The 12925-nt window shown below is 42.9% G+C and overlaps 1 protein-coding gene across 4 annotated transcripts; it reads left to right on the top strand.

The window, feature by feature from the left end:
- The first annotated feature begins 1288 nt into the window (after positions 1–1288).
- Positions 1289–10709, top strand: pax8 (paired box 8). Of its 4 annotated transcripts, none has more exons than XM_085793377.1 (11): positions 1289–1472; positions 3939–4080; positions 4249–4446; positions 4740–4816; positions 5047–5172; positions 5789–5964; positions 6133–6274; positions 6496–6732; positions 7249–7350; positions 8643–8732; positions 9633–10709. In XM_085793377.1, exons 1-11 carry the CDS (start codon positions 1451–1453, stop codon positions 9701–9703), a joined length of 1383 nt encoding a protein of 460 aa, XP_085649503.1. In that variant the 5' UTR covers positions 1289–1450; the 3' UTR covers positions 9704–10709. The 4 variants fall into 4 exon arrangements, with proteins under 4 accessions (XP_085649503.1, XP_085649501.1, XP_085649504.1 ...); XM_085793375.1 differs by having other exon boundaries at positions 1290–1472; positions 3915–4080; XM_085793378.1 differs by having other exon boundaries at positions 1291–1472; positions 6157–6274.
- Positions 10710–12925: the final 2216 nt, after the last annotated feature.

The following is a 12925-nucleotide window of genomic DNA, read 5'->3' as shown; positions in this document are numbered from 1 at the left end:
ATACCTAATCGTGTCATAGCAACAAACCAAAATAAGTTGGAATCGAACCAAACGCTGCACCTGAACTTATGTTGTCAATCCTCACCTCTAACAGTGTGTGACAGTCCGCTGATTATGTGGTTTATTTTTAAGTGCCACCCAGCAGGACGTGACAACACCTGACACACACACACACTTCACCATGACACTTTGAATTTTAGCGTTAAGCAGTTACACACATTCAAATCAATGTTCAGAAAGTCAACAGTGTGATCCTGATACCTCTAGCTTCAGTTAACCTTGATGTACATTTCCATCATCTGTGAGTCTGTGTATTCAACACGACGGTGTCACTGTCTCCTTTTAGACCACTTGATGATATTTTGCTCTTATTACCGTGAGCTTCATGGAGCTGGGAGTCCTGTAGCTGTAACACACCCCTCATTCTTCAGGTGGAGAAGTGTGTAAGCAGCAGAAGCTGAGCAGATGGAGCCTGTAATCAAGGCTTATATGGGGCAATAACAACTAGACACCACATTTACAACAGACTAAGCATCTTTTAGTTAAGAGTGAAGACGCAAAGAATTTGTCACATCTCTTAAAAATCCATCCGTTTGCTTTTTAATATCTATTTTGTTCCACAAATCCAACATGGAGCCACTGGATCTTAAAAGTCATTTAATTTATATTCAGATGATTGCCCTCATGATTATAGCCTAGTATTAATTCACTTCTTCCTCTTTTTTTAATTAGGGTTAACATGAGGATTTGTTAAATGAAAATGTTGTTTGAAATTTCAGTAACAAGTAGAGAAAAAGCTCTTCTCTCAACTTTGATCACTTAACTTTCTCTATTTTGATCAACATTAGGTTACATCATAATGCGTTTTTCACTCCTTGTTTTTACTATCCAGGAGCTGAAATGATATACACTACTGGTTCTAACAGTTATAAGGTGATTAATGAGGCCAGTCCATCCTAATTACAAAGCGCTTAATGAAGGGAAATTTGAAGGAGCAGCCATCTGTGTTGGCCAAAGGAGGAAAATGTCTCTTAATGTTTTTTTTGTTTTTTTTAAATGCAGATTATTAAATTGAACACAAATATAGATTTAGGGACTTTCACACAGTCTTAAAGTTATGGGGAGTTTAGAAAGTATTTTAATGCAGTGCCAGCCGGGCCTTCTGCTGTCCACAGCCCAGCATCTCTGCAGACATTAATGAAGACACCCGGTGTGCCGTGGAGAACACCAGCTGAGTGTTTGCTCGGTATGAGCTCAGGAGGAGACACATAAGACAAACAGCCAGTTTCATATACCCCTGTGTCCTCCCCGCAGCGTGTGATCGGCGGTGCACTCAGGAGCACACTCATGCCAGACGGGGCAGGGCGAGCAGTAGAAACACTTTAACTGGGACAGCGTGGCGGCGAGCATCACGTTCGGCTGGTGGAGCAAGGACCAAAAACTCAGGGATATGTCCAACCACAGTGGGAGAGGTAAATACACAACACAAGCCGGAGCTCTGTTCTCAGACTCCGTATATCACGTCTGACATTTCCTCAAATCAACAGAACATCAGAATAAGTCTTGTTCTTTACACCCCTGCACATCTTCTGTTATGAGAATGTGCTCAGCCTTTACATTTACAAATAACATCCACACTTACCATTTTGGCTTGAAGCTGGCATCAATAAGCTGTAGATAGATAGATAGGCCCATGTAAAGTGTTGACACACTTATGTGGTTGTAACAAACAGCATAAGTTAAAATTCTTGACAAATAGTTTACATTTATAAACTTTAAAGAAGACATTATGTTTTAAACGTTTGTGCTGTGCTAAATGGGAACCTAAAGTGTGACCATACTGGGCCTGGGCTTGTTTCAGCTCTTTGTGCTGTAGCCTACATGTTTACATGTAGACAATCAAACTCATATCTGTGCCAATTGTAGGTGACACTGTAAAATCATCAATCTGACCTCCACTAGAAATTAGAAAATGAAGTTTTTCTTAGTGGTGTGGGCAGATCACTCACATTCAGCCACATATTAGCTGTGAAACATGAGAGATGTCTATTTATAAGAACACACAATGGCACACAGAGGGAGGGAGAGCTCATCTTCACACTGTGAGTGTTGGCGGAGGAGACGTCCCTCTGGTTGTTGTAGGTTATTGAGGAAGTTAATTGGATGACACTTAAAGAACAATCCACTCTATCTATCTATCTATCTATCTATCTATCTATCTATCTATCTATCTATCTATCTATCTATCTATCTATCTATCTATCTATCTATCTATCTATCTATCTATCTATCTATCTATCTATCTATCTATCTGCTTTGTTTTTCCGTTGGTGCACGCGGTTTCTGTGCGCGTGCCCGTGACCCCCCACCTCCCCCCCGGCTTCTCCGCTTTAATATCCTGCAGGTTGATGAAGCTTGGCGGGGAGATTTTTTTCCACACTTCGGTGGCAGCGTTAATAGAGGCTCCCCTTCTTTCCTCCCCTCCTCTCCTCTCCTCCCTCCCTCCTGTCTCCCCCCCTCCCCTCCCTCCCTCCTGTCTCCCCCCCCCCCCCCCCCCCCTCCCCTCCCCCCCCCTCCCTCCCTCCCTCCTCGGCTCCGGCCGCTGTTTGATGTGGAAATGAAAGCTGGGAAAAGGCTGAGAGGAAGAAGTGGCTCAATGGGTTAAATTAAAAGCAGTGGTGTTCGTGCAGAGTCACCACCGTGCAGTCCATAGAGAAGATAGTTGGAGGCCGCGGCGCGCGCTTTGTCTGCTGCTGTTTACCGGCTTGTTATTCTCCGCGAGAGTCAAAGCGAACACATTCTGCATTAACGACGTTCATACATGTGCACAACATTTTTTTTTTTACACCGTTCTCATAATATTTTTCATACGTTTCATTTTTATCCTTTAAAATTAGTTACATTCCCTAATATCAATGTAATTCACCATTGTAAACAATAACTTATAAGATTCATGTAATTAAATGTAATTCATGATAGTGAGAGGACATAACTAAAATGTTCTGGTGCCATATAGACAATTTTTTTTTTTTGTGCATAAGATTATTTTCGTAAAAATATTTTTTTTCACAAGGCCTGTGTAGCTACATAAAAAAAACATTAACAGTATAGGCCTATAATAATTATAATCAATCAATAATAACATTAATGAAATTAACAATCATAATAATAGTAACACCAAAAAACAATGACCTTTATGTATTACATACGTATATGCCATTCAATTCATCTTTACCAATTTAAAAGTGTTTCCATGTGTTCAAATGAGGAAGATTTAAAATCACTATTTTTCTTACAGCGGACGTGTTTTTCTGTCATTTCTGAGCACAAAATAACTGTCTGTCATCTTCAGTGAAGATAACTGAGCTTCATCTCACAACAAATGAGTTGTCAATACGAACTGAGAGGATAAACCTGTTGATGTTTATGGTTTTAACAAGCTCATTAACATCAGCAATCAAGCCGTGTGATTGTTTTGTACTTTCTCATTAGATTTTTCAAGTTATAAAAAGGTAATCTCACCACTCTATTTGTTTTGTTCTGGTGGCTTGATTCTTTTCACTGCCGTCTTCCTGCTTTTATTTATTTAAACTAAAAACTAAACCCTCTGAAGGTGATTCTGAAAGATCCAGTGGTTCTCAGAAAAACAAATCATGTCTTTTGATCTTATTTTAACAGCTCCCTTTTTCACCTGCAACAATTAATTATTTGGTTTTAAGGGTTTTAAGGGTTATAAGTCTGAGTTCTGTGTGAATGTCCTCATCTCTCAGTTGAGTGTGTCGTGTGTTTGAGCAGTTCAGGTGTATCTACCTGTGCCCAGGTGTGTGTGACCTCCCTAGTTGCAATATGCGCTGATGTTGGCCAGTCTCAGGTTCCTTGACATTTATGAGTGTTCATCCCCCCTCCTCCCCCAGGTCATGGGGGTCTTAACCAACTAGGTGGAATGTTTGTTAATGGACGTCCACTCCCGGAGGTGATCCGGCAACGCATCGTGGACATGGCCCACCAAGGGGTTCGGCCCTGTGACATTTCGCGGCAGCTCCGAGTCAGCCACGGCTGCGTCAGCAAGATCCTGGGACGGTAAGAACGCCAACAAGGCTCTTACTCAACTTCTGTTACTGTTGATCCACCTGTTTGCGTCCTTTGACCTCTGGAAGTCTGTTTAGTCATCAGGGACACGTTGTGACTGAAATCCTTTACTTCCCTTAACCTCAATGTAAAAGTCCTTTACTCCCTTGTTTCTTTCAGCTACTATGAGACGGGCAGCATCAAGCCCGGTGTGATCGGTGGCTCCAAGCCCAAGGTGGCCACCCCGAAAGTTGTGGACAAGATCGCAGAGTACAAGAGGCAGAACCCCACCATGTTCGCGTGGGAAATCAGAGACCGGCTGCTGGCAGAGGGAGTGTGTGACAGCGACACGGTGCCCAGCGTGAGCTCCATTAACAGGTGACAAACTGAATTATGAATGTAATCAGGTTAGAGCCGCTGTGGCTGAGCAAAAAGGAAAAGGAAAGGTGGATGAGCCAGAGGAAGTGCAGGATTTGGGTTTCAGAAATCAGCATCTTCCCATCAAAGATTTATTATCATTAAATCAAGGCCACATGATTCCTTAAAAGCTCAGATAGTCTTGAACTTCCCCTTGTGCACGTTCCCTCAGGATTCACATGCTATCATTATGCAATGTTTACACCAAACATAACATTTACAGGAAATGTCAAATTATAATTCTTTTATTTCAGAATAATCCGGACAAAAGTCCAACAGCCATTTAATCTGCCTCTGGATGGAAAAGGCCTGAGTCCAGGACAAACCATAAGTAAGTCGCCACCATTCACACACCATGCACAGTGAAGGTTGTGTATCATCATCCATATCTACAAGCATTACAGTGTGATGCTGAAGGATTAAGGTTAAAGATAGAGTGGGCTCATTGTTCAGTAGGATTAAGCTTCTGACCTTGTGGTAACAGGATCTCTGAGATGCAGAGCATCGTTTCCGCTCTCTGTCTCAAATCTGTCTGTTTTTGTTTTTCCCTCTCGCTCTCAGTCCCCAGTTCAGCTGTCACCCCTCCTGAATCTCCTCAGTCCGACTCCCTGGGCTCCACCTACTCCATCAGCGGCTTGTTGGGTATCCCCCATCCCAGCACCGAGGGCAAGAGGAGCCACGATGACAGTAAGAATCAGATCAAATGAATGAGACAGCGCACGTCAGCGCCAATTTGTTTTGTTGTGGCGGCGGATGGAGCCGAGTCTATCAGATATATATCAGCCTGAAAGACGGAAGTGGCTGTTACTGTTCCCACCACGACAGAGGAAACTGAGTCAAGTGTAGCTGAAAGGCAAATGTCCTAGAAGTAACTTCTTCATAGAAACACTTTCTTTTCCAGGTTAATGTTTAGTTAAGTTTAGTTTAGGACTTTGACATCCTGCATGTCGTCATTTGCAGTAAGATATCATGTCGACGAAAGCTGAAAAACCCCTGTCAGTCACTATTTAATCACTTATTTGACCTTTAGAGTTTCCAGTCAGGTCACACGTGAGCGACAAGAGGCAACAGCTATTAAGTATTAGTTCAGTTCAGTTAAATTAAATTCAGAATTAATAGCTCAGTCCTTAAAGGCAATATACACACATTACAAAAAGATCTTCCTCTATAGTGAACAGTGAGCTATATTATGTTTTGTGTGAGTGTCAAGTTGGAACAGTCACTAATGAAACTCCTGTGATATTTGATAATATTTGAGTCCTGTCTGAGAATGTCCTCCTCCGTCCTCCTCGGTGTCTCTCAGGTGATCAGGACAGTTGTCGACACAGCGTGGACTCTCAGGGCAGTGGGGGGGTCCCGAGGAAACAGATGAGGGTGGATAATTTCTCATCAGCCTCGCAACATCTGGACTGCGGGTTCGATCGTCACCACTACCCACCGGACTCATTCAGCTCAGCTTCCAGCAGCAAGACAGAGCAGGTATGCATCACTACAATAAGTCAAACACAAAGGATTCATTTGGACATTATGATGAGTTTTCTTGTTTTATTAACATGAAAGACTTATTTGAAAAATTGCTAAATCAGATCTTCTTTGGTTTTTCATTTGTACAAATGCACATGTGCTCCCTCCACTTTCCTTCAATAGCTAATCCCTGTCCATCATCCCCAGACTTTGTACCCGCTGTCCCTCATCAATGGCAGCCTGGACGAGGCCAAGTCCAGCCTCTCGACGTCCAGCTCCACCATTGGACGGAATCTAGCGCACCAAGGCTACGCCATGGTGACCGGTGAGACTCTTTAGTGTTAGATGATGACGTTCTCAGCACCTTGTGGACTCTTACACAGTCCTAAAACCACTCACTTTTTGTTTTTGACATGTCACTCAGTTTATTTCTCCTCTTAAGTTTACACTCCCACTCACGTTCACCGTTTGTTTTCATTTTCTCACCCCCCCACCCCCCGACCCCCCCACCCACCCGCCCGCCCTCCTCACTGCTCACCACCTCAGAGCCCCTACAGCTGCCGCTCTGTCTAAAACAGGAAATGTCCCCAGAAGTGACCAGCACGAGCTCCTCCCCAAACATGGCAGCGTCCAACCTGGCGTTCATGGAGCTGCAGGCGCTGCAGAAACCTGTGTCTGTCAGCAGCAGCAGCTGCAGCTCCAACCATTTCCCTAATGCATTCAACTCATTCTCCCATCATGCACCGGTGTACGGGCAGTTCAGCAGTCAGTCTGTCATCTCAGGTAATGCAGGCATCCATCTTACTCATGTTCATGATCACAACAAAGGCATTTGCACTTGTGTCTGGAAGACTAATGATTATTTTCCCTGTTGATTACTCTGCTGTTTAATGGGTGAACATTTCAGTCAGTCACACGATCTATGAATAATACTGTGAAATTCTATGTATCTACTTTATTTTCTTTACAAGCAGTTAAAAACTCTAAAATATAAATTTATCTATAATTGAACACAGGAAATTTAAAAAACTACACATTAAAAACTACTGAATTCTGGGATCTTTCCTTATAGAAATAACTTAAATTATAAAGCATTTATTGATTGCTGCAATCAGTAGTAGTAATATTTAATGAATGTGCATAATCGCTGATTGTTTTGGCTCCAAAAATACTCTGTATTTTGCTCAGCAGCAAAATCAAACACTAACCTAAACCTACAGTGTCTTATAACTGCATCAAATGTGAAATAGTGACTCCCACATTGGCTTTAAAGGTGTGTTTTGTTATGTGTGTTCACAGGGCGTGACATGGTGAGCTCCACCCTGCCAGGTTACCCCCCTCACATCCCCTCCCCTGCCCAGTCAGGATACACCTCCTCGGCCATCACTGGCATGGTAGCAGGTAAGAAACCAACCGCTATATATGCCAGAAAAATATACGAGGAGTCGCAACGAAAATGAAGCGTAAAACAAAAATATAAAGTCAAACAGACGGAGAGAGAGAGTAAAAAAGGAGGAATAAAGGGAATAAAGCGAGAGAAACGGCGGTGATGGAGGGAGGTTTGTAGATTAACAGGGAGACAGCCTGAGTTAATGAGTAGCTGTGCCATGATGGTGAACTCTGTGTGTGCGCGGGTGCACATGGGCCCAGGGGGTACAGCGAACAGGCTAGGGGTTCCGCCCTGCTGCCCACCCACCACCCCCCACCCACCCACCCACCCACCCAGACACCTCTGACCACACATTGCCATGGGAACCAGGGGGCCCAGGAGGGAGATGCAGGGGTGGGCGGAGGAGGGAGGAAGAGTGGGGGGGCTTAAAGTCTGGGTATGAACGAAGAGGAGGCGGTCTTTGTGGTGTGTTTTTGTGTGTGTGTACGTGCATGTGCATGTTTGTGTGGGTTTCGATGTGTGTGTGTGTGTGTGTGTGTCAAGACGCCTGCATACGACCAGATAGAGAGAGAGAGAGAGAGTGTGTGTGTGTGTGTGTGTGTGTGTGATGTACCTTTTTTTATTTGAAGTCTGCCCTCCGAAGCGCGAAATGAGAGGGTCTGATTTATTATTTTTCTGGTGGGCTCGCTGTGAGGAAGCGTTGATACACAATTACTGAGTGAAAGGGGAGGGGGGGGGGGGTGTAGGACAGGAGGAGGAGGAGGAGGAGGTGGTGGAGTTGGGGAGCTCAGGGATTCATTCCAGCCAACATAATTACCAATTAGATATTGGAATGTTAAAAAAAGAGAAAAGAAAGAAAGAGGAGTGCTCGAAAGCAGGAAGTGGGACGGAGAGGAGCAGGAGCAGGAGGAAGAGGAAGAGGAGGAGGAAGAGGAGGAGGAGGAGCGATGCAAGGGGCCGAGCGCTGCTGAGGAGAGCAGAGGGTGCAGAGGGCTAGCTGCATGCACGCACCACTGGGCCGAGGGATTTTACCCTCAGCCATCCACCTGCACCACAGATTAATGGTTTACAGGCTGCACTAACTGTTGGTGAATTATGAGCTAAGGCTGAGCAGATGCTGGCGCGCACACACACACACAGACACACACAGACACACAAACACAAACAACCCAACTCCACTCCTCTCCACAGAGCTGTCGGCCATGACTTAGCTTTTCCTTTTTAATAACGGGTGTTTTCCTTTGTTGTTGTGCAGCCTTGTGAGTGTTTGATGAAGTTTTGTGTTTGTGTGTCTGTCTTGCAGCAGGTGCAGACTACAGCGGTCAGTCCTACACCCATTCGCCCTACACCTCCTACAGCGAAGCCTGGAGGTTCACCAACTCCAGTATACTGGGTGAGTAAGGAGGACACACAACAGCACCCACTTGACTTGTTTTGTTTACTGCTGACAACCTCATGCATCTTGTGCTTCATCTATGAATATATTTTGTTGTTTTTTTTTTACTATATGGTGATGAATGTGACCTTCACAATAAAAAGACAAATAATCTAAGATGTTGACACAGCGCGTGTGTGCGTGAACTCGGAGGAAGACGAACTCGCACTCGCTGATGATTCACAAATATTTGGTTGTCGCTGTGTCTGGCTGCCAGGAAGTTGCACATAAATTCCTACAGTCACATGTCGTATAATACACACACACACACACACACACCCTCCATCCTATTAATGACATTACTAACTAAGGTTTACCTGCAGTTTAATATTTGATAGTTTAATATTGGTTTTATTATATCTATTTTACTAAACAGGTTCAAAAGCCCTGTTTTAGTTCGGAAAACTCTTTTACATCACAAAATATTTCAGACAGGAATCAGGCAAAAGGCAAAACAGCAAAGTAAAAGTCTCATTTCCCATGTTAGGAGGTGAAATTAACAAATGGGATCTTAAATTATACAAACAAGAATAGAATAGATAATCAAAAACTGTATTTGTTCACACTCCTAATTACACTGGTGTATCTCAGACTCAGGTTTTAGGGGCTATCTCCTCCACTGCCCCTCTAGATGCCCCAGTTAAAGAAGGAAAGTCCTGCTTCTTTGCTCTGATCTTTCCTCAAGAGAGATTCAGACTCAATCCACTTGCAGGACAAACAGTCCAAGCTGCCCAGACTTGCAGCTCAACCATCTGCTGTAAAACCTCAGATAAGATGGATAAAGAAAGTCTGATCCACCACCAACAACCAACAACACCAACCATCAACACCTTCCTCCATCTGTGTCTCCCCCCGCAGGCTCCCCCTACTACTACAGCTCGGCCTCGCGCACAGCTCCACCGCCTGCAGCCGCCTACGACCACCTCTAGTCCCTGCTGCTGTGGGTGGGCGGGCGGATGTGCTCGCTCGCCGGCCAATGGACCGGACTCAACTGACAGCGAAAGGGGACTTTAACATCAGCTGACACATCCTGACAACACGGACCAAGGCATGAAAGTCAGAACTGGATGTGAACTTGAGACGCTGCTGACAAACCAGCAACACATTTTTTTTTTTTTTTTTTTGAAACATCCGCTCACAGTCTACCACTCCTCCTTGTTATTTATTTGTCAGTACTGAAACCATCTCCCAGGGTTAACTCTGACTCATACGTTTACACATTGCAAAACACTGAACTCCTTGCAGGGTCTGTTTTCCAGAGACTCAGCCTGACGTCTCACATCAAGGTGCATATTTTCAGTACATAGAGCTCTTTAACGCTGTTTTTTGGCCAAAGACTTTCTCTCGCACATCTGCAACTTGACTCCACTGATTCAGTGAGTAGGGATATGCAACTTCTTGATACTGAACTATGCCTGCTTTTGTTTACAATGTTTGTTTTTTTTTGTTTTTTTTACTTGTGGATCCTGTCCCATCATCACAAATTAATTCATTTTCCTTATCTGTGTCTGCTTGCCAGTTCATTTTGTGATTTGTTTTCACTGTAAATTCAGAGCTTTCCTGTAGTGAACATAGACTAAAAGGTGACACGTTGAATCACGATTACGACAAAATGCCCCACGTATGCCCCTCAAAGACAACTGATGTATCTGTTTAGCAATATGTACATATTGTAAATGATGAATTACTTACGGGGAAGCGATGCAATTAAACTCAGAGAATGACTGATGAGGGGACGGGGTGATTTGGCTACTAAAACCAACAAGGCTTGAAATACATTTGTTTTGCTTCAAATACATTTAGTTTGTTGTCATGCTGATGTTCTGATGTTTGGTAAGAACTGTGACTATTTTTTCTTATACTGGTATTAATATTATTGCAGATGTAAATAATGAATTTCTAAAGAATTATTTTAATTAAAGCATGGCAAATTTATTACTGTTTTTGTTCTTGTCTTTTTTTGAAGTATTTTTCTAATTTTAAAAACTAGGAATAAATATGCAGTAATTTTCTTTTCTTTCTGTCTTTATTTATTTATTTATTTTCCTAAATAATTATTACATAGGTTTATAATAGGCTATATTTATGATCCATTACTAGGCCACTTTAACTTCTGTCAAATGTTTCTTTTCCACGATATTAGTTTGTTCTTAATATATCTTTATTATCATTAGTAATATTATTATTAGGCCTATTATTATTATTATTATTATTATTATTATTACACATTAGTAACCTTAACTTCTTAGCCTGAAATGTGGGATATTTTTTTTGGTAACGCTCAGCATTTTAAAAGGACGAAATCAATGATCCTGAAAACTCGCGCATCTGTTTAATTTCTTCTTTTTTTATTTTCTGCATCATGTAGTTTTATTTGCAATTATTTGGCCCCTCTTTGCGGTCTCATTATCGCAGCGCGTTAACGAGGCCACGGTTCGCCGGTGCCGCGGCCCACCTGGTGCCACCGCGCGGGACGGCAGCCCGCGAGGAGGATGATGGAGGAGAGGGAGAGGCCGCGCGCTCCCCGAACGAGACCCACACAGCACGTGAAAGCAGAGTGTTTCAGCTCCGGCGGCTACACAATATGTTGGCTGGGCTGAATTATAATTAATATGCTGCGACAGCACAGGGAGATTTAAGTTTTGGTTTTGTTTATTTTGAAGTTAAAAATCAGTCGCATAAAATTATTAGAGACATGAATGAAATTTTATTCCAAAAAAAAGAAAAGAAAAGAAAGAAAACCATAATGTAGTCCTATAAAATACAGGCTTTTATGATTTTTAAATACTTCATAAACAATCTCTCCATGCATGAGTCCATTAAGCAGGTGTTCTGGAGCTTTTGGGTATAGTGCATGATCTTCCTTAGCAGAAGAAGTTTCCATGGACTTACAATGAATCTATGAGTGAGTATGAACAGGCCAATAAATCTGATGCATAGACCACATATGTAATGTGTAAAAAATATTTCTAATAATCCATTTAGGGATTGATACATTGAAGTTTTTTAATTTACTGTTTGTTTTTGGTCCTGATTTAAAAAAAAAAAAAAAAAAGAACACATTTTTGTTTTAAATGTTTTCTTTATGTATTTTTTTTTACAATCTAAATAAACCTTTGTATTTATAGGGTGAGGATTAAATAAGCACTTGAACTTGATTCAGCTCTGGGTTTTATTCTCTTTTATGGCGGCTACTGTTTGGTCTCATTAGACCACTGTAACTTCTGCAGTAATTTTCAGTTCACAAATTCTGCGCGGTTCATGGCCTAATTCATCGTTAAAGAAACCCTCAAACCTAATTACATAACCCCTGAATCAGACTGTGTGAGGCCTTTTGTCTGACTTCTAAGATAATCACTTAAAGTCCTCAATATCAGTTCGGTCAGAGTCGTATTGGTCCGCTGATGAAGACCAGCTCTGACGTCTCTCTGTTTACAGTATGCACTTCTCTTTCACTCTGTCCCTCCAAGCCTTCACTCTCCTCACATTTCAACATTTCCCTGACTCACCTCTTTACACCCATCTCTTTGTATCCCTCTCCTGCAGCCGCACTACTGTACACACTGCGTACCGCCCCGTAAACTTTAAACAATAGCTGCACTTCATCCCATTGTTGTCCAAGTGGCCTGGCCCACTCCAGACAGCCCATCAACTGACTGGACACTCATTCTTTCCAGTTCCCTGCTCAGGCATGCAGAAACACACACACATCCATATACATTCATACATACAGAGGAGCTTTTAAGTGGATGTGCCTCACAGGGGGAACCAGGCTGAACCTTTCAGCTTGAACCCAGTCTCAGATTCCTCAGCCAGCTGACGGCCAGCCAGAGAAATAACGGCAGCGAACGTTAAACATTAACAGTCTCGCTGCCAACGGAGTAAAAAACAAAACATTATACTGCAACGCACAAGGCACAGCAGAAATAACTCCCCTCTGTCTCTCTGTGGGCCTATTAGCGAGGAGGTTTCGGGCCACAGTGCTTCTGGTAATGAGCCCGGCAGCACAATACAGGCACCGGGCCGGAACAGCTGAGGGCAGACAAAGCTGGCAGGACGGGGCGACTGAGACTTACTACATTTAACACAGAGCCATAGTAACGCTGTGTATGTATGATGGAGAGACAGAGCAAGAATGTCTATCTGTATGT

Source organism: Trachurus japonicus, chromosome 12 (genome assembly GCF_045865225.1).
Source record: "Trachurus japonicus isolate A0001 chromosome 12, Traja_1.0".
Classification (NCBI taxonomy): Eukaryota; Metazoa; Chordata; class Actinopteri; order Carangiformes; family Carangidae; genus Trachurus; species Trachurus japonicus.
The sequence above is the reverse complement of the archived record's forward strand: the minus strand, read 5'-3'. Positions and strand labels throughout refer to the sequence as shown.